This window comes from Saimiri boliviensis, chromosome 5 (genome assembly GCF_048565385.1).
Source record: "Saimiri boliviensis isolate mSaiBol1 chromosome 5, mSaiBol1.pri, whole genome shotgun sequence".
NCBI classification, from domain to species: Eukaryota; Metazoa; Chordata; class Mammalia; order Primates; family Cebidae; genus Saimiri; species Saimiri boliviensis.
The window spans coordinates 32,683,838-32,705,739 of record NC_133453.1 but is presented as its reverse complement, the minus strand read 5'-3'; the positions used below and the strand labels follow the sequence as shown (position 1 = coordinate 32,705,739).

General features: G+C 41.8%; 1 protein-coding gene across 1 annotated transcript in view; it reads right to left on the bottom strand.

Moving 5' to 3' along the window:
- The window catches only part of PLEKHM3 (pleckstrin homology domain containing M3), a 209,493-nt gene that overhangs the window by 94,269 nt on the left and 93,322 nt on the right, over nucleotides 1-21,902 (bottom strand). The window contains exon 5 of the mRNA XM_003925603.4: nucleotides 18,261-18,454. Coding sequence (XP_003925652.2) covers nucleotides 18,261-18,454 — 194 coding nt within the window. The remainder of the gene's footprint in view (nucleotides 1-18,260; nucleotides 18,455-21,902) is intronic.

Genomic DNA, 21,902 nt, shown 5'->3' with positions numbered 1-21,902 from the left:
GGTGGACCCAAGCTACAGCAGTGAAAGTAGTGAAGAGTGGATAGATTTTGAAGCTGAAGCTTACAGAGTTTGCTGACTGGATGTGGACTGTGAGAGAAAGGTATTTGGCTTGAATCACCAGATGGATGGAGGTGCCATGAAGCAAGATGGGAAATACTGCAGGAGGAGTGGTTTGCAATGTGAGTGAGGGGTGGGAATACCAGGAGCTCGGTTTGGGACATATTAAGGTTAAGACATTATTAGATGTCCAAAGAACATTTCAACCTTTGGACTTAGCCTCAACTACAGTGAACTCACTAGAAAGACAGTTTCTTCTGTGGGTAGCAAGGGAAGGAGGAAGAAGGCAGTCTTGGTAAATTAAGTGACATTTATGCAGTTAGTCTAAGAGCAGAGTAAGCTGCTAAATTTTGCCTGAAGGAAGAGGAAGCAATGAGAGTCTCACAGGACACACACACACACACACACACACACACATTCATTCTGCTATTCACCAGGACAGTGTGAATAAAAACGGCAATCTTTATAACAGAAATTTCTCACCATTCAGTATAACTGGTATTTCAGTGGGAACTCCTGCTGGATATAATCATAATTTCAAAGAAAATGTGAGACCAAAGACGGAAGAGATGGCTTAGAAGGTAGAAGAACCACTTTGGGTAGTCTCTTGAGGCTCTCATGCCAAGCCATTAAATTGCTTTGGAATGGTCTAAGTAAGTCAAGGACTGCACCTGACAAACACGTAGGAGCAACTACTCCCTGAGAACACAATTCCGTTCTAAGCAACCAGGGAAAGAGGCTGAATCTTGCCTACTGCCCTCAACTAGTGCTGGAGAGAGACTAGTTTTACATTTATACTGTAATGGGAACTGTGGATTTGCCAGGCACCTCAAGCCCCCAAATCACATTTTTGTTGATTGAGAATGGGAAATACTGAAGCATTCACATAAATTTCCCTGAACTGGATTTCACTTCAGCACTCAGAAGAGAAAATATGACTTAAACTGGAGTTTCTGAAAAGCTAGTCCAAACAGCTGGTGTCAGTCTGGTGATGTTTTTAGCAGTCCAAAGTAAAATGAAAAAAAATTTAAAAAGCAGAATGATTTCTAAATCTACTTGATTTTAAAAAGCTGTTTGATTTCTGAAGCAGTTTGCCTATTTTTTTTTTTAATAGTGTTACTATGTTCTTACATGAAATGATGGTGAGAAATAGAGGGTAATGTTTTTATTTCTGTTTTGGCTAAAGATATTTACAAGGTGACCCTGTAGTTATCTTCGCATTTTTGTTTTAAGTTTACAGGTCTGGGAACATAGGAAGGTCTGGCAAATGCTGACCTGGAGTAAATGCATTTGCTGGCACTAACCCAATTGTTATGCCTGGTTCTCCATGGCTGATTGAGCTTGCCAAGGAGCACAGGGAAGCCTGTGTCAGTGATCCACCTCCCTGTTCAAGGGATACCAGGGTCTGCTACCTCCCTGCCTTCCGTAACACTCTCAAAGTCGTAGTTCTTTCTCTTCTTTCTTCTTCTTCTTCTTCTTTTTTTTTTTTTTTTTTTTTTTTGAGATGGAGTCTTGCTCTGTCATCAGGCTGGAGTGCAGTGGCACAATTTCAGCTCACTGCAACCTCTGCCTCCCGGGTTCAAACAATTCTGCCTCAGCTTCCTGAGTAGCTGGGACTACAGGCGCGGGGCCACCATGCCCAGCTAACATTTGTATTTTCAGTAGAGATGGGGTTTCACCATGTTGGCCAGGATGGTCTGAATCTCTTGGCCTCACGATCCACCCTCCTCAGCCTCCCAAAGTGCTAGGATTACAGGCGTGAGCCACTGCACCTGGCCTCTTTTTTTCTTTTTCTTTTCTTTTTCTCTTTTTTGAGACGGAGTTTTGCACTGTCACCTGGGCTGGGGTGCAATGGCGTGATCTCAGCTCACTGCAACCTCCACCTCCCAGGTTCATGCAATTCTCCTGCCTCAGCCTCCCGAGTAGCTAGGATTACAGGTGCACACCATCACACTCAGCTAATTTTTTGTAGTTTTAGTAGAGATGGGGTTTCACTATGTTGGCCAGACTGGTCTTGAATTCCTGAACTTGTGATCCGCCTACCTCGGCCTCCCAAAGTGCTGGGATTACAGGTGTGAGCCACCAAACCTGGACTCTTCTTTCTTTTTTAAAACAATTATTATTGTTAGGGGACTTCTGCCAAGATGGCCAAATAGGAACAGCTCCAGACTGCAGTTCCCAGTGAGAGGGATGCAGAAGGCAAGTAATCTCTGCATTTCCAACTGAGGTACCAGGTTCGTTTCAATGGGACTGGTTGGACAGTGGGTGTAGCCTAAGGAGGGTGAACTGAGGCAGGGTGGGGTGCTGCCCCACCTGGGAAGTGCAACTGGATAGAGGATCAGGGACTTTATCCCCTCAGCACTCCAGTTTAGATACTGCGCTTCTTCCATGGCCACTGTAACTCACAGTCCAGTAGAATGCCACCAGGATGAAAAGAGCCATGAGTTACCAACACAGATCTGAGCAACAGTTCTGGCCAGCCCGGCACCACGAGTTGTTGGCACAGATCTGGGCAGAAGTTTTGACTAGCACGGAGACTGCCTGCAGGATAGATCTACCCCCCGCCCCCACAAGAAGAGGCAGAGCTGAAGGCAGGGAGACAGGTGACATGGCTTGGCAGGTCCCACCCCCACAAAGGGACCTTGGGACCTTAGCAGTTCCCACCCCCACCTTCCAGCAAACTGAAGCCCTCTCACTTGAGAGTTCTGCAGCCAGCACATCAGTCTGAGCTCGACCTGGCATGATCAAGATCGGTGGAAGGAAGGGCATCTGCCATTGTGAAGGTGGGTCTAATCTCACTTGTGTACACAAAAGCCAGAGGAAGCCTACACAGCAGCCGAGCTGAGTCCGAGGCAGCCCAGCAGTACCTCTGCAGGCAACGAGGGACAGACTGCCTTCTCAAGTGGCTCCCTGACCTCTGAATAACCAAAAAAAATGCCTCATACAGGAGACCTCAGACTGATACCTGGCGGGTACCTTTCTGGGATGAAGCTACCAGAGGAAAGATCAGGCAGCAATCCCTGCTGCTCCACATCCCACACAGGTGATTCCCAGGCAAACAAGGTCTGAAGTGGACCTCCAGCAGTTCTACAGCAGAGGGGCCTGTTAGAAGGAAAACTAAAAAACAAAAAGAAATAGCTTCAACATCAACACAAAGGACGTCCACTCAGAGACCCCATCTGAAATCACCAACTTCAAAGATCAAAGGAAGATAAACCCACGAAGATGGGAAGAAACCAGTGCAAAAAGGATGAAATCATCAAAAAGCAGAACGCCTCTCCTCCTCTATGGGATCACATCTCCTCAACAGCAAGGGAACAAAACACAATGGAGAATGAGTTTGATGAATCGACAGAAGCAGGCTTCAGAAGGTGGGCAATAACAAACTTCTCTGAGCTAAAGGAACGTGTTCTAACCCAATGCAAAGAAACTAAAAACCTTGAAAAAAGGTTAGATGAAATGCTAACTAGAATAACCAGCTTAGAGGAGAACATAAATGACCTGATGGAGCTGAAAAACATAGCACGAGAACTTTGCGAAGAGTACGCAAGTTCCAATAGATGAATTGACCAAGCAGAAGAAAGCATATCACAGATTGAAGATCAACTCAATGAAATAAGAAGGCAAGATAACAGAAAAAAGAGTGAAAAGAAATGAACAAAGCCTCCAAGAAATAAGGGATTATGTGAAAAGACCTCATCTATGCTTGACTGGTGCACCTGAATGTGACAGGGAGAATGAATCCAAGCTGGAAAACACTCTTCAGGATATTATCCAGGAGAACTCCCCCAACCTAGCAAGGCAGGCCAATATTCATGTCCAGGAAATACGGAGAACACCACAAAGATACTCCTCAAGAAGAGCAACCCCAAGGCACATAATTGTCAGATTCACCAGGGTTGAAATGAAGGAAAAAATGCTAAGGGCAGTCAGAGAGAAAGGTCGGGTCACCCACAAAGGGAAGCCCATCAGACTCACAGTGGATCTCTTGGCAGAAACCCTACAAGCCAGGAAAGAGTGGGGGCCAATATTAAACATCCTTAAAGAAAAGAATTTTCAACCCAGAATTTCATATCCAGCCAAACTAAGCTTCATAAGTGAAGGAGAAATAAAATCCTTTATGGACAAGCCAATGCTGAGAGATTTCTTCACTATCAGACCTGTCTTACAAGAGCTCCTGAAGGAAGCACTAAACATGGAAAGGAGCAACCAGTACCAGCCACTGCAAAAATGTAACAAATGGTAAAGACCAATGATGCAATGAAGAAACTGCATCAACTAATGGGCAAAAGAACAGCCAGTAACAAAATGGCAGGATCAAATTCACACATAACAACATTAACATTTAATACAAATGGCCTAAATGCCCCAATCAAAAGACTGGCAAACTGAATAAAAAGCCAAGACCCATTGGTGTGCCGTATTCAGGAGATCCATCTCATGTGCAAAGACACACATGGACTCAAAATAAGGGGACGGAAGATTTACCAAGCACATGAAGAGCAAAAAAAAAAAAAAAGAAAAAAAAAAAAAGCAGGGGTTGCAATCCTATTCTCTGATAAAACGGACTTTAAACCACCAAAGATCAAAAGAGACAAAGAAAGGCATTACATAATGGGAAAAGGATGAATGCAACAAGAAGAGCTAACTATACTAAATATATATGTACCCAATACAGGAGCATCTGATACGATACATAAAGCAAGTTCTTAATGACCTACAAAGAGACTTAGACTCCTGTATAATAATCGTGGGAGACTTCAGCACTCTACTGCCAATACTAGACAGATCAACGAGACAGAAAATCAACAAGGACATCCAGGACTTCAACACAGATATGGACCAAGCAGATCTAATAGACATCTACAGAACTTTTCACCCCAAATCCACAGAATATACATTCTTCTCTGCACCACATCAAACTTACTCTAAAATTGACCACATTATTAGAAGTAAATCACTCCTCAGCAAATGGAAAAGAATGGAAATCATAACAAACAGTTTCTCATACCACAGTGCAATCAAATTAGAACTCAGGATTAAGAATCTCACTCAAAATCTCACAACTACATGGAAACTGAACAACTTGCTCCTGAATGACAACTGGATAAACAATGAAATGAAGGCAGAAGCAAAGATGTTCTTTGAACCAATGAGAACGAAGACACAACATATCAGAAATCTCTGGGACATATATAAAGCAGTGCCTAGAGGGAAATTTATAGCAATAAGTGCCCACATGAGAAGTAAGGAAAGATCTGAAATCGACACTCTGTCATCAAAATTGAAAGAGCTAGAGAAGCAAGATCAAAAAAACTCAAAAGCTGGCAGAAGACAAGAAATAACTAAGATCAGAACAGAACTGAAGGAGACAGACACACAAAAAAACCTTCAAAAAAATCAATAAATCCTGGAGCTGGTTTTTTGAAAAGATCAACAAAGAGACTGCTAGTCAGACTAATAAAAAAGAAAAGAGAGAAGAATCGAATAGATGCAATAAAAAATGATAAAGGGGATACCACCACTGATTCCACAGAAATACAAACTACCATCAGAGATTACTACAAAGAACTCTATGCACATAAAGCAGTAAATCTGGAGGAAATAGATAAATTCCTGGATACCTGCACCCTCCCAAGACTAAACCAGGAAGAAGTTGAAATCCTGAATAGACCAATAACAAGGTCTGAAGTTGAGGCAGCAATTAATAGCCTACCAACAAAAAAAAGTCCAGGTCCAGACGGGTTCACAGCTGAATTCTACCAGATGTACAAAGAGGAGCTGGTACCATTCCTTCTGAAATTATTCCAAACAATACAAAAAGAGAGAATCACGTGTAACTCATTTTATGAGACCAACATCATTCTGATACCAAAACCTGGCAGAGACACAACTAAAAAAGAAAACTATAGGCCAATATCCATGATGAACATTGATGCAAAAACCTTCAATAAAATACTGGCAAACCGAATGCAACAGCACATCAAAAAGCTTATCCAGCGTGATCAAGTAGGTTTCATCCTGGTGATGGAAGGCTGGTTCAACATGTGCAAATCTATAAACGTAATCCGTGACATAAACAGAACCAAAGACAAAAACCATATGATTATCTCAATAGATGCAGAGAAGGCGTTTGACAAAATTCAACAGCCTTTATGCTAAAAACCCTCAATAAACTAGGAATCTATGTAACATATCTGAAAATAATAAAAGCTATTTACAACAAACCCACAGCCAATATCATACTGAACAGGCAAAAATTGGAAGCATTTCCTTTGAAAACTGGCAATAGACAAGGATGCCCTCTCTCACCACTCCTATTCAATATAGTTTTGGAAGTTCTAGCCAGAGCAATCAGGCAAGAACAAGAAATAAAAGGCATTCAATTAGGAAAAGAGGAAGCCAAATTGTCTCTATTTGCAGATGACATGACTATATATTTAGAAAACCCCATCCTCTCAGCCCAAAATCTCCTGAAACTGATAAGCAACTTCAGCAAAGTCTCAGGATACAAAATCAATTTGCAGAAATCACAAGCATTCCTATACACCAATAACAGACTTCCAGAGAGCCAAATCAAGAACGAACTACTATTCACAATTGCTACAAAGAGAATAAAATACCTAGGAATACAACCAACAAAGGATGTAAAGGACCTCTTCAAGGAGAACTACAAACCACTGCTCATGGACACAAACAGATGAAAAAACATTCCGTGTTCATGGTTAGGAATAAACAATATTGTGAAAATGGCCATTCTGCTCAAAGTAATTTATAGATTCAATGCTATCCGCATCAAGCTACCATTGATCTTCTTCACAGAACTGGAAAAAACCACTTTAAACTTCATATGGAACCAAAAGAGAGCCCGCATAGCCAAGACAATCCTAAGCAAAAAGAACAAAGCTGGGGGCCTCACACTACCTGACTTCAAACTATACTACGAGGCTTCAAACTATAATAATACAGCATGGTACTGGTACCAAAACAGAGATATAGACCAGTGGAACAGAACAGAGGGCTCAGAAGCAATGCCACACATCTACAACCATCTGATTTTTGACAAACCTGACAAAAGCGAGCAATGGGGAAAGGATTCCTTGTTTAATAAATGGTGTTGGGAAAACTGGCTAGCCATGTGCAGAAAGCAGAAACTGGATCCCTTCCTTACACCTTACACTAAAATTAACTCCAGATGGATTAAAGACTACAAAGAATTAAGCAGATTTACAAGAAAAATACAAACCCATTCAAAAGTGGGTGAAGGATGTGAACAGACACTTTTCAAAAGAAGACATTTATGAGGCCAACAAACACAAGAAAAAATGCTGATCATCACGGGTCATTAGAGAAACGCAAATCAAAACCACATGAAGATACCATCTCACACCAGTTAGAATGGTGATCATTAAAAAATCTGGAGACAACAGATGTTGGAGAGGATGTGGAGAAACAGGAACACTTTTACACTGTTGGTGGGAGTGTAAATTAGTTCAAACATTGTGGAAGACAGTGTGGCGATTCCTCAAGGATCTAGAAATAGAAATTCCATTTGACCCAGCAATCCCATTACTGGGTATATATCCAAAGGATTATAGATCGTTCTACTATAAGGACACATGCACACAAATGTTCACTGCAGCACTGTTTACAATAGCAAAGACCTGGAATCAACCCAAATGCCCATCGATGATAGACCGAACAAGGAAAATGTGGCACACACATACACCATGGAATACTATGAAGCCATAAAAAACAATGAGTTTGGGTCCTTTGTAGGGACATGGATGAATCTGGAAACCATCATTTTCAGCAAACTGACACAAGAACAGAAAATCAACCACTGCATGTTCTCACTCATAGGTGGGCGTTGAATAATGAGCACACATGGACACAGGGAGGGGAGCATCACACACTGGCGTCTGTTGCGGGGAAACACAAGGACAGCGGCGGGTAGGGAGTTTGGGGAGGGATAACACTGGGAGAAATGCCTGATGTAGGTGACAGGGGGATGGAGACAGCAAACTACTATGGCATGTGTGTACCTATACAACAATCCTGCAAGATCTACACATGTACCCCAGAAATTAAAGTACACAAAAAAATTATTATTAAATATTTTAATTGACATATAACTATATGTATTGATAGGGTACATATCAATACATATATACAATGCTATTTCAATACATCATACAATGTATAATAATAAAGGCAGGGTAATTAGCATATCTATCATTGCAAACATTTATCATCTTCATGGTGGGAACATTCAAAATTTACTCTTCTAGCTATTTGAAAACATACAACAATTTATTGTTAACTATATTCACTGTACAGTGCTATGGAATGCCAGAACCCATTCCTCTGATTTCACTATAATTTGTACTTGTTAACCAACCTCTCCCTTACCTTCACATCCCCCTGTCCTTTCCCACCTCTAGTGACCACTATTGTACTCTCTACTATGTGATCCACTTTTTTAGTTCCTGCATGCAAGTGAGAACATGCAGTATTTATCTCTCTGTGCTTGGCTTATTTCACTTAACATAACATCACCTAGGCTCATCCATATTGCTGTGAATGACAGGATTTTACCTTTTTTTATGGCTGAATAGTACTTCATTATGCATATTTACCACATTTTCTTCGTCCATTTGATGGACACTTCCACATTTCGGTTCTTGTGAATAGTGGGATTCCCGTAAGTATGAGGATGCAGGTATCTGTTTGACTAATGATTTCCTTTCTTTTGGCTATATACCCAGTAGTGGGATTGCTGGATCATATGGTAGTTCCATTTTTAGTTGTATTTTTGGTGTGTGTGTGTGTGTGTGTGTGTGTGTGTATGTGTGTATGTGTGGTTTTTTGAGACAGAGTTTCGCTCTTGTTGCCCAGACTGGAGAGCAATGGTGCGATCTCAGATCATTGCAACCTCAGCCTCCAGGGTTCAAGTGATTCTCCTGCCTCAGCATCCTAAGTAGCTGGGATCACAGGCATGTACCACCACGCCTGGCTATTTTTGTATTTTTAGTAGAGATGGGATTTCTCTATGTTGGTCAGGCTGGTCTCGAACTCCTGACCTCAGGTGATCTGCCTGCCTCAGCCTCTCAAAGTGCTGGGGATACAGGCATGAGCTACACACTCAGCCTATTTTTAATTTTTTGAGGAAGTTCCATGCTGTTTTTCATGGAGCCTGTACTAATTTATATTCCCACCAACTGTTTATAAGAGTTCTCTTTTCTCCACATCCTCTCATCTATGGGGTGAGATGATACCTCATTGTGGTTTTGATTTGCATTTCCCTGATGTTTAGCGATGCTTTCTCTTCTTTCAAAATACCATCTGCCCTACCTATCTAAAAGGGCTCCTGTAAAGAACAGATAAGATATTTAAGGGAAAGCACTTCGTGACCAATGAAATCACACTTATCTTTATATACATTAAACTATCCTACATATAATTACAATTACTAGCAAGCTTTTATTGCACAGCTAGCATGTGTAGTCTATTTTAGATTTCAAGGACAATCGTGGCCTTTAAGGGCCTTCTGATCTAGCCAGCAAGAGAGGATGTATACACAAGGAGATGAAAACCATCGAAGCCCTTAAGTGCCAAATGCATAGTCCAGATAATCACTGCTGGAAGAGCCCAGAGAAAGGATCAGCTACTGAGGACAGTTGGGAAGAGGCAGCACTTGAGTTGCCTTTACAGTAGGAGTAGCCTAGTCAAGTCAAGAGGACTGGGAGGCAGCTGGTGTCAGGGAAATGAGTATGTCATTGTGGCTGGGCTGGGGTGGCTGTGGTCCATCAGGAACAGCAGAAGATTCTGGCTCGTGGTGTGATCCATGTAGGGATCATGTGGAAGTTAAAGTTGTGCATGCAGGTCATGGTCAGATGACAGAGATCCTTGAAAACCCATCCAAGGGTCTTGCTTTATCCTGTAGGTAGCTGAACTACTCACACTCTAATAAGACCATTTTACAGTGGTACATATGTTAGAGAGACTGAGGAATGCCATCATGGGAGGTAGAATCCCCAGTTAGAAAATTACTGAAATAGCTGGGCATGGTGGCTCAAGCCTGTAATCTCAGCGCTTTGGGAGGCTGAGGCAGGTGGATCACCTGAGGTCCAGAGTTCGAGACCAGCCTGACCAACACGGAGAAACCCCATCACTTCTAAAAATACAAAGTTAACTGGGCATGGTGCTGCATGCCTGTTATCCCAGCTACTAGGGAGGCTGAGGCAGGAGAATCACGTGAACCTGGGAGGCAGAGGTTTCAGTGAGCCGAGATTGTGCCATTGCACTCCAGCCTGGGCAACAAGAGCAAAACTCTGTCTCAAAAAAACAAAGAAAATTATTGAAATAAGATGATGAGAGTAGAGACAAGGGGGATGGCAATGGGAACGAAAAATAAGGGAAAAATTTGACTCGCTCTTAGAGAACCTTAAAGCAAAGCTGTTGGACTATGTCACGGTTCAAATTAGGGAAAAATAAGAGACTGATGCCATAATTAACTGAAACACACCTGACCACATGAATACATATATATATATATATATATATATATATATATATATATATATAATTTGGAGACGGAGTCTCGCTCTGTTTCTGAGGCTGGAGTGCAGTGGTGCGATCTCAGCTCACTGCAACTTCACCTCCCAGGTTTAAGAGATTCTCATGCCTCAGCCTCCCCAGTAGCTGGGACTACTGGTGCATGCCACCACACCCGCTGCACTTGGCCTACATGGATATATTTTTCAGAGAAAAATCGACTTCGATTTGAAGTGGAGATGTCCAGGAGGCATCTGGACATAATAAACTAGTGGGTGATCTCCTCAAGGAAGAGTGCCAGGCCAAACGTTGTCACCTATAGTCAGTGTCGAGTTACAGAGGAAACACGACTCCCTGCAGATGACAACAAAGTGCCCTGAGAAGGCCAGGTGTGGCAGCTCATGCCTGTAATCCCAGCACTTGAGAAGGCTGAGGTGAGTGGATCACTTGAGGTCACGAGTTTGAGTCCAGCTTGGCCAACATGGTGAAACCCATCTCTACTAAATATACAAAAATTAGCCAGGTGTGGTGGCGCAGGCCTGTAATCCCAGCTGCTTAGGAGGCTGAGGCAGGAGAATTGCTTGAACCTGGGAGGCGGAGGTTGCAGTGAGCCAAGATCATACCACTGCACTCCAGCCTAGGTGACAGAGTGAGACTTTGTCTAAAAACGAAACAAACTGAACAAACGAACAAACAAAAAACAAAACAAAAAAAACTCTAAGTGCCCCGAGAAAGGGGTACCCTCTACTAGTTCACATAAAGTTGCCACTTTGCCTCCTGTCAAGGCTGGAGGATTATGCAGAAGGGCAGCCAAGGTGTTGGATGTTTCTAGCATTAAGGAGCTAGAGGAGGATGTGGAGGCAGTGAGGGCAAGAAGAAGGGGAAGACCCGGACAGGACAGAGTGCAGAGAACGACAGGGAGAAGGAGGTCTAGAAGAAAGGGCGACCAACAATGCCCAGGAGGCCAAAGAAACAAGGGCCTCAGGAAGTCAAGGGGTCAGAGAAGAGAGCAATCCATAGTCAGGCTGCAATGGACCATGTCAGAAGTGGGTGGGCAAAAGGGAAATAAAGACAGCTCTAAAAATTTTTTTTTTTGAGACAGTTTTGTTCTTGTTGCCCAGGCTGGAGTGCAATGGCACGATCTTGGCTCACTACAACCTCTGCCTCTTGCGTTCAAGCGATTCTCCTCCTCAGTCTCCCGAGTAGCTGGTACTACAGGCATGTACCACTATGCCCAGCTAATTTTGTGTTTTTAGTAGAGACTGGGTTTCTCCATGTTGATCAGGGTGGTCTTGAACTCCTAACCTCAGGTGATCCATCCACCTCAGCCTCCCAAAGCCCTGGCATTACTGCACCAAGCAGTTCTGAGAATTTTGACAGTAAAAGGAATGCTTAAGATGGGATCTTAGGTGGTAGTATGAACAGGGGAGCATTTTTTTGTGTTTTTTGTTTTGTTTTTTTAAAGTGAGAGAACAGGTGAAAAAATTAGAGAGCATGACATTAATTAAACATGCTAGAAACAGGGAGTTGGAATTAAGGGCATGGTCCCTGAAGGATCCCACTGGATCACTACTGATGAGCCAGAGTCCGTATCTCATAACTTCTACTGATGCTGTGTGCTCTGCACAGAAAGTTGTGGCAATTCCCTGAATCCCAGCCTCTTCGATGCCTCCAGGCTCATCTTCCTTTTGCCTCTTCTCTCCTGTTCACCTCCTAACTCCTCCTGAATTGTGATCTGCTTAAAATAAAAGTTAAGGCTGGGCGTGGTGGCTCACGCCTGTAATCCCAGCACTTTGGGAGGCTGAGGCGGGCAGATTATGTGAGGTCAATAGTTCAAGACCCGCCTGGCCAACATGGTGAAATCCTGTTTTTACTAAAAATACAAAAATTAGCCGGTGTGGTAGACATGCTTATAATCCCAGCTACTCATGAGGCTGAGGCAGGAGAATTGCTTGAGCCTGGGAGATGGAGGTTGTAGAGTCGAGATCGTGCCGCTGCACTCCCGCCTGGCCGACAGAGTAAGACTCTGTCTCAACAATAAATAAATAAATAAAAATAAAACAAAAAGAAAATAAGAGTTAACATTTCCTGAGAGCTTACTGTGTTCTGGGCATTACTCCCTGAATCCTCATACTTTCCTTGTGAGGTGGTATTATCTCCAGGTGAGAAAACTGGCTCTGAGAGCTATCAGAGACAGCAGTGAGCTCTGAGCTCAGGCAGTCCAACTTAACTCAGAGTTTATAATAAACTGCCTCCATTTGTGTCCTCATTTTATTATTTTTTCTCAGTTTGCTCCACCTAGGCTTGGTGACCCAACTCTAAGCTTTAGCTTTGTGGTGAGGCTGCTGCTGCAGGTAATGGTCCCTCCCTCAAATCACTGCACTGCAGCTGCCTGTGGGAGATGTAATGTCTAGCCCAAGCCCTAGGACACCTCCACCCATCTTCTGAGGACCTTTGAAGTTCACCTGCTGTTATTTCTTCTAGTTCTACGAGCCTCTTCATGTTTGTCTTTTGAGAGAAGTAAATCTAGACGTTCAGCATCCTTTGAGATGGACTTCCTGACCGAGTTATGGATCTAGTATCTGAGACATCTGCAAACTCTAGTCTTAGTATTTAATTACATGGCTTTGGAGTTAAAACCTCAAATGCCTAGGCCCGGAGAACTATCATAAATGAATTAAATGGACTAGAAATGAGAAAAACAGGGCAGCAATATGTAATATACCAAGTGACACTGGGTTTAGGGAGACAAACTAGAACAGAAGAGGTTATAGCAAAGTGGAGCTTCCAGTGTCTAAGCTAATCTCTGCTACACAGAATGAGGGAAGCTCTGTGTCATCAGAACTCATTTCCCAAGAGAAACCAAAATGCTTCACTTTGTGTGTGCATGAAAACTCCTGACTTTTTTAAATGTTGGCAACTATTTCACGATTTCATAAATTATTGGGGCCATCTCTGTAAGGCCAAGCAAAACATGTCTGCTGGCCAAATTTGGCCTTGAGGCGACACATTCTACTGTGCCTGTTTGTGACACATCCTGCTGTTTCTGTGTTCAGCAAGAGCTGATGCTCCTACCAGCAATTCTTAACGTCCCTCCCAGAAATTTCCTTAACAGCTGCCGATCCGCATGTATCTTGATGTTGCCATGTATGCCCAGATTTTCCACAGAGTTCCTCATGCACCTTCATGTGTAGACACTGTAAATAATTCTTCTCATGAAAAGTTAACTAGATCCTGAACTAATTCAGCAGGGCCGCCATCTGGGAGTCCTCAGAAACAGTGAATTGTCAGCACTGTAAACATTAAGGCTTCAGGGAGGACACTGACTTTTTCTAAACGAATCACCCCTGCCAGTCAAGATGTGCAGTGTGGGTTCAAGAACAAGGCGTTCATTTAACAACAATAACAAAAACAGTGAGGATGAAAACCGGACAGCCATCATCATGAAAGGCCTAAAAGCAAACTGTGACTTCCCTAATAAGGCGACGGCCAAAGCTGGCTCCCTGGCGGTTGAGCGCCAATACAATTAATCAGTCTGTTTTCAGTTTTCTCACGACAGCAATATTAACAGTTTGCTTTATTCTGTTTATATGGTGCTGACAGGTCTTCGGCATGTTGGGCCTACTTGCTGGAGATTAATGAGCACTCTCACATCGAGGTAAAAACCAGGCAGGAAGAGATGCCTTTTACTACTAGATAAGAACTGGATTCTCTTGCTTTTTTTGCTTCCCCATCAACTCTTCCCTCTTTTAATTTCGATCAGGGATATAGAAGATTAGTTAAGTCCAACAAGTTCACCTCATTGTTTAAACTCCTCCACTTTAGATGAGGGAGGTTTTCTTTTGCTGCTCCCACAGGTAAAACAAAGGGAGCGTTAAATATTGATTTTGGATAAACTCATCACATATAAAGGTACTGGTGACTAACTTTGTTTTTAAGAAGTCAGATTCAGCCTGGGCAACGTGGAGAAACCCCATCTCTACTACAAATACAAAAATTAGCTGGGTGTGGTGGTGCATGCCTGTAATGCCAGCTATCCGGGAGGCAGAGGTTGCAGTGAGCTGAGATCACACCACTGCACTCCAGCCTAGGCGACAGAGCGAGACTCTGTCTCAAAAAAAAAAAAGTGTGGCTGGCCAGGTATGGTGACTGACACCTGTAATCTTAGCACTTTGGAAGGCCAAGGTAGGTGGGTCACCTGAGGTCAGGAGTTCAAGACTAGCCTGGCCAACATAGTGAAACCCTGTCTCTACTAAAAATACAAAAATTAGCCGGGTGTGGTGGCATGTGCCTGTAATGCCAGCTACTCATGAGGCTGAGGCAGGAGAATTGCTGGGACCTGGGAGGCGGAGGTTGCAGTGAGCCGAGATTGCGCCACTGCATTCCAGCCTGGGTGACAGAGCGAAATTCCGTCTCAAAAAAAAAAGATGTGCAAGCTGGCTGCAGGAAGTATGAACACTTCAGCAAAACTCTTGGAGATTATTTCACTAAATAGTCATATTTCAAAATAAGTCATCCCTGGTTATTTGCTGGCTAGGAAAACAATTTTTTAAAATTACATTTTAATTAAATTTTTTAATAAAAATGATTTGAAAAAATTCAAGACCAGCCCCCTCAACTTACCCCTCCCTCAAAAGTCGTAGAAGTACTACTTGTTACTAGCACACTTTTCTCTGCCTCAGGTTGGAGAGAAATGGTAACCCTAAACAATATTTTAACAACATGTAAGGAGAGGAAATCCAAAATAACAAAATTTAAAATAAAACAGTGCTTCCTCAGTTTCTGTAGGAATCAGTGTCTCATTGTTGGCTTGCAGGGAGAATACTCCACCCATTTTACAAAACAATCACACGGAGAAGTGTGCATGTATAAGCAGAAACTGCAGGCCTGGGCCCAGCTCGCTTTCCACCCCACTCTCCCTTGCTCACTCCTTTTTTGACATAGCAGCAGCAGAAGAGGATTAATTCCAGTAGAGAGAATAACAGGGGGTAGCTTTTAGGTGGAATATTTTATCAACTACTTTTAAAGCCAGATATAAGAACAGCCTAGGATAAGAAAGTGATAATAACAATAATAGTATTTGTTGCATGCTTACTATGTCCAAGCACTGGTTTAAGCACTTCAGCTGTGTGAAGTCATTTAATTCCCACAAGAGAATGCCTTGAGAGCAAAGGAATAATTTTTACCTAAAGTATAGGGTATTTGAGAGTATAAAAATATACTGGGCTAGACTTGGGCAGATCTTGAATTCTATACTTCTATTTTAAATAATTTATCTAATGCAAAAGTTGGATTGAAGAGAAAAGAAATGTTAGACTAATTAGAAGAAGGACACTGCAATAGCCTTGAGATTCTCAATCAGGGTAGCATATTAGAAGTGAAAAGGAGGCTGGGTGCAGTGATGCATGCCTGTAATCCCAGCACTTTGGGAGGCTGTGGTGGGAGGATCACCTGAGGTCGGGAGTTCGAGACCAGCCTGACCAACATGGAGAAACCCCGTCTCTATTTAAAAAAAACAAAAAAACAAAAACAGCAGTGAAAAGGAGAGGAAAGATTTGAGAGTTATCTCAGAAACAGAACCAACTAAAGTTTTTGAACTGATTTGACCGCTCTTTCATTCATTTGCTTATTCATTCAACAACTATTTTTGAGTGTTTTGGATGGGTAAGATACTATGCTAAGTGAAAAATAGGCAGGTAAGAAAAAGAAGACTCTGAAGATGATTCCCTCCTCAAAGCTGGGCTACTAGCCTTTGCTCAGTGGTCTAAAGTCACAATTACTATACATCCATCCCTCCCTCCATCTATCCATTCAGTGCTTACTGAATAGCTACCTTGTGCCAGGCATTGTACTTTATAATGGTTATGAACAAGTCCAGGAAAGAAAAATGAAGGGAAATGGGAGAATTAAGGGGGAAAATGCTGTCTTCATTCTCATAGCTTTGGGAGTGCCTTGTTTCTAGGATTCCCATTTCTTTCTTGGTGGTCTGGCCATAAGGCACAGTACATGGTGGTAAACCACCAGACTGCTGGAATAGAGTAGGGATTCTTAGTCATCCATATGAGGAGAGGACCTTCTATTTAATTTCTAAATGCGTGCCCTGATTTGGCATATTTTAAGCAAAGCAAAACATTATACCATAAAGGTATCTAACATGATTCCCATGTACAGATTTTAATATCGTCTAGAAATACAAGCACAAGAAAAATAAGCTCTGAGCAATGCCAAAAGGTACTGAAAATAACAGAACATACTTTGAACATTAAAAATCTTGTATCTGGTTTAGTTGGTAAATTAGTTTGAGATGTATAATTCTACTGCCTTCCAAGGAAAGCCCTGATCTTATAAAATAAAGATCTTCTTAGACTTTAGAAGAATAAATCCTGACCACTTTCTGGTGCTTTCTGAAAAACAACTAGGTAGTAGAATGACTACCACTGAGAAGTATTCTGCTTTATGGCAGCTGTCTTTTCATTATCATTTTATGAGAGCTTGTCTAGATATTATATATCCTTCACTATCTAGATTTAGTTCTTTTTAGATGCCTGGGGTTATGTCAGTTTCTTTGGATCTAATTGGATCTCAAATTGCAAATTCTATCACTTCAATACTTTCTAAAGGTTCTTATGCAGGTAGGCTTATCTCCAAAACCATTTAACATGACTAATGTATGCTGCTGGTCATTTCTATTAAAACACAAAAACTAAAAGGTACTTTTAGAGACGTATGAATACCACAAACAATTATTTCAAGTATAAGCTAGTTGGTATATGCCAAGGGTGAGACTTTAAATGCCTATAAAATCTGTGTGTAGAAAAGAAATTTTATGAGAGCAGGCACATTTTAGTCTCAACTTTAAGGATCTGAGACTGCTTTGGACTTGGTGTTCTATGAACTATGAGCTAACTAAGCTACGGGAAAGCAGCCTGCACTGACAGTAAGATAAAAGGCAAAATCCTGGGCCTGTGCATTTTAATTATAGCTCTACTGCCTGCATCACTGACCAACTTTGGGTATTTGTTTCTGTATGGAAAATAAGATTTGAGGCCCACATCGTGGCTCATGTCTGTAATCCTAACACTTTTGGAGGCTGAGGCAGGAGGCTTGAGTCTAGGATTTTAAGACCAGCTGGGCAACAGAATGAGACTCTGTCTCTATTCTTTAAAAATAATAATAATACATATATAAAATAAAATTTGAATAACCATTTACTTATTTCACAATGAAAATGTGTTTTTTAGTTATGAACTGTTTTAAACATGCTTTTTTTTGCTGATGAAAAACAGGAATTGAAATTGGGAAAGGTATAAAATACTACGTAAGTGACCAATATAGATATTCCCATGATTATTATCTCAAATTAACATATTGTTAAGACAAGTGTTCACCATCCTGGGCACTCGATCCATGGGTGAAAGCCTTCAGTAATGGTGAATGTTATTTTCATTTTGCTTGGCTCAAACAAATGGCGAATGTTGGAGTAAAAAAAGTAAAAGATGAGCCCAGAGAGAGACTGGCAGTGGAGAGGTGGAGGGAGAGCCACAGAATTAGAGGCAGTCTGGAAAGGCCCTTTGGAGATCATCTAACCACCCTCCAGGGGCGGAAAGAAAAACAAACGGGAGCCGTCTGACATTTATGACTCTTACCTGCGGCGAAGATCCTCTGCCACCGCTGCCCGGCAGCTGAACAAATAGGCTCGGAGCGATTTCAGCCGCTGCCGCAGCCGCAGCACAGCAGCCAGTGGCTCTGCGTGGTGGTACAGCATGGCGTTCTCCTGCTGGATGTCGATGAGCGGCTCCTCGTACACGTACTCCAGAAACTCCTTGGCCTGCTTGGACACCTACGAAACAAGTGTGGTCAGTCAGTCCTGGCGAAGTACCCGGCTCTCCACACCTGCTTAAACTAGGAACCATAGCTGAACTATCAAAAGAACACGATTATTTTCTAAACACAGCCAAATGAAAAAGTCTGTAGTTGAATTAAATGTAACTTTTGGTTTCTCTCTCTTTCAGACATTCAACTGTAAGCTAGGAAGGAATTTATTAATTCTGTATCTTGATTGCAGTGGCGATTACTGGAAATGGGATAGAATGGCAAAGTACGGTGCCATTATATCGACCCATTATATCAATGCCAATTTGCTGTTTTTGTTTTTGATATTGTACCTTAATTGCTTAAGATGTAAAGGGAGGAAAATGTGTGAAAGGTACACAGAACCTCTCTGAATTGTCTATGCAATTTCCTGTGGATCCATGATTATTTCAAAATTAAAAAAGGAATTAATTAAGAAGACTGTCTTTTTTTTTTTTTTTTTTTTTTTTAATTGAGATGGAGTCCTGCTCTGTCACCAGGCTGGAGTGCGGTGGCACGATCTCGGCTCATTGCAACCTCTGCCTCCTGGGTTCAAGTGATTCTTCCTCCTCAGCCTCCCGAGTAGCCGGGACCACAGGAGCATACCACCATGCCCGACTAATTTTTTTGGATTTTTAGTAGAGACGGAGTTTCACCATGTTGGGCAGGATGGTCTCCATCTCTTGACCTCGTGATCCGCCTACCTCGGCCTCCCAAAGTGCTGGGATTACAGGCGTGAGCAACTGCGCCCGGCCAAGAAGACTGTCTTAACACAAATACCTATTTTTTAAAAACAATATAAATTCTTATGTGCATATATAAGGATGAATATTCCATAACACTTTTTAAAAAGTAGCCACTTTAAAAAAATAGGTAGATCAAGGCCGAGTGTGGTAGATCATGCCTGTAACCACAGCACTTTGGGAGGCTGAAGTGGGAAGATCACTTGAGGTCCGGAGCTTAAGACCAGCCTGGCCAACATGGCAAAACCCCATCTCTACTAAAAATACAGAAATTAGCCAGGTGTGGTGGCACAAGCCTGTAATCCCAGCTACTTGGGAGGCTGAGGCAAGAGAATTGCTTGAACCCGGAAGGCAGAGGCTGCAGTGAGCCAAAATCGTGCCACTGCACTCCAGCCTAGGTGACAGAGTGAGACTCTGTCTCAAAAAAAAAAAAAAAAAAAAAAGTAAATCATGTACATATTACAAAATTCAATAGGATATTATTTGCAGAATAATCTGACTGAAGAGCAAACCAGCTCAAATACATTGCTTCAATGAAGAGAAAAAATTTGCTCTTATTACAACTTTGAACTTGGGCTGTCTCCAGCCAATATATCCATCCAACTCTGTATCCACCTTGAGTAGTAATCCACAAGACTATGAAAGTTTATTTTATTTTACTTTATTTTTATTATTATTATTTGAGATAGAGTTTCACCCTAGTTGCCCAGGCTGGAGTGCAATGCCGCGATCTTGCGTCACTGCAACCTCCACCTCCTGGGTTCAAGCAGTTCTCCTGCCTCAGCCTCCGGGGTACCTGGGATTACAGGCATGCACCACCATGCCTGGCTAATTTTGTATTTTTAGTAGAGACGGGGTTTCTCTATGTTGGTCAGGCTGGTCTTGAACTCCTGACCTCAGGTGATCTGCCCGCCTCGGCCTCCAAAAGTGCTGGGATTACAGGTGTGAGCCACCGTGCCTGGCCTGAAAGTTCATTTTATAATGTCATTGTCATCAGTAGAAATAAATAGTAAATGGAAACACAATATCTCAGAGATACAGAGGGAGTGGCTTAAATAATGCATAACGTGAGGGTAATTTTTCAGAATCTCTACATACCAATCACTGATACTGAGATGTGGATTGGCTACTAATACACAGAAAGTTGGCTCAGTTTCTATTTATGGAAGGTAAAATCTCTCTAAAACGTTTCCATTAAAACCTCTCTAGGAGCAAGGTTAGAACTCAACAGTAAAACAAACAAACAAAAAACTTTGCTTATTAAAAAGATAATTAAAAATCTATGTTTCATATGCTAGGCTGGAAGTATATTAATAAAGATATATAGGATACAGTTCCTACCCTCAAGTGGCACACTGCTTAGCATGAGACAAATATTTAAAACAAAACCACATATAACATGTAGTGTGTAGCCTGTCATCTGCTACAAAAGAGGGATGAAGTATGAATGGGGCCCACTGGTGGCTTAGAGGAGGAAGAAATCAACTCTCCTGATGGAGAGAGGGTTGGGAGCCTGGTGGGGAGAGGGCTGGCAAAGCAGGTGGCAATGGATCTGGTTGTAGAAGATAAACTGAAAGTCGCTTGGTGAACAAATGCAGGACAGAGGAGAGTACAACAGGCAGATACAAACCTAAAAACCCCTGTTGATTATACATTTCTTATACATAAACATAAAATTCAATATGATCATTTTCTTATATTGTAAAGCTTATACCAAAGTTTATGTTCTTCATAGGAATGGGAAAAAATATATCATTTAAAAAATAAAAGTCTAATTGTTTTCTTTATAAGCAATTATTTTTGAGGTACCTTGTGTTGTGTGATCCTACCTGCAGAATTAGAGTTATAAAATTATAGAAGTTTATAGTATCTGAAAATCCAGGTCACAAAGAGGTACCTAAAATTAGCCAAAATCTTCAACTATTTAACCAGATTGGCAATAATAGGTATTCCAAGGTGACAGACAAATAATCCTCACTTTTATTTTTGAGGCACATATTAATAGACACAAATACATGCCAGATACAGTAGCAGGCATTAGACATTCAGTGGAGAATTAAACAAGCATGGCCCTGTTTTTAGGTATAAGAGCCCACAGTTCAGTGGGGAAAGAAAGAATTGGGTTTAAATATTTTATTTATCATGATTAAATATTTGCTATATTGAAATATCTTAAAATGAGGAAAAGACTGATGGTGTTTTGGGAAATGAAGTACAACCCACTTGAAACTGTTGCTAAAAAATGATGTATTGTACAATTCAATTAGTCTTTCTGGCTCAATTGAGCAGTGTTTATATGGAGTCAGAGTCCTGCTGAATTAGGTTAACAATGCTACCTTTTAGTAGGTGAACAGAGGGACAGAGGGCACTGGCCAGTCTCCCAGGCCTTAAAAGGCTTCTCTCTTCAGGTGGTACTTAAGCTCGAAAAAAAGAAAAAAATCTTTTACAGAGAAAGTAAAAGCAGTGAGATAAATGGAAAAGCAGCCACTGCTATCAGTATTCATAAACTGAAATTATAAAAAACAAAAACAGAGCTAGTTTCAATAATGCCAAAGGCGCTGCCTTCACAAGCTATTACTAGCAGTAGGCATACGGTGCACATAGCTATGGCTGCTGCCTGTGTACATGAACAAATCTCCACCACGTTCAGCCATTTTTGTCAGCAAGGCTGAACACATGCGCTTGTTTTTGAGA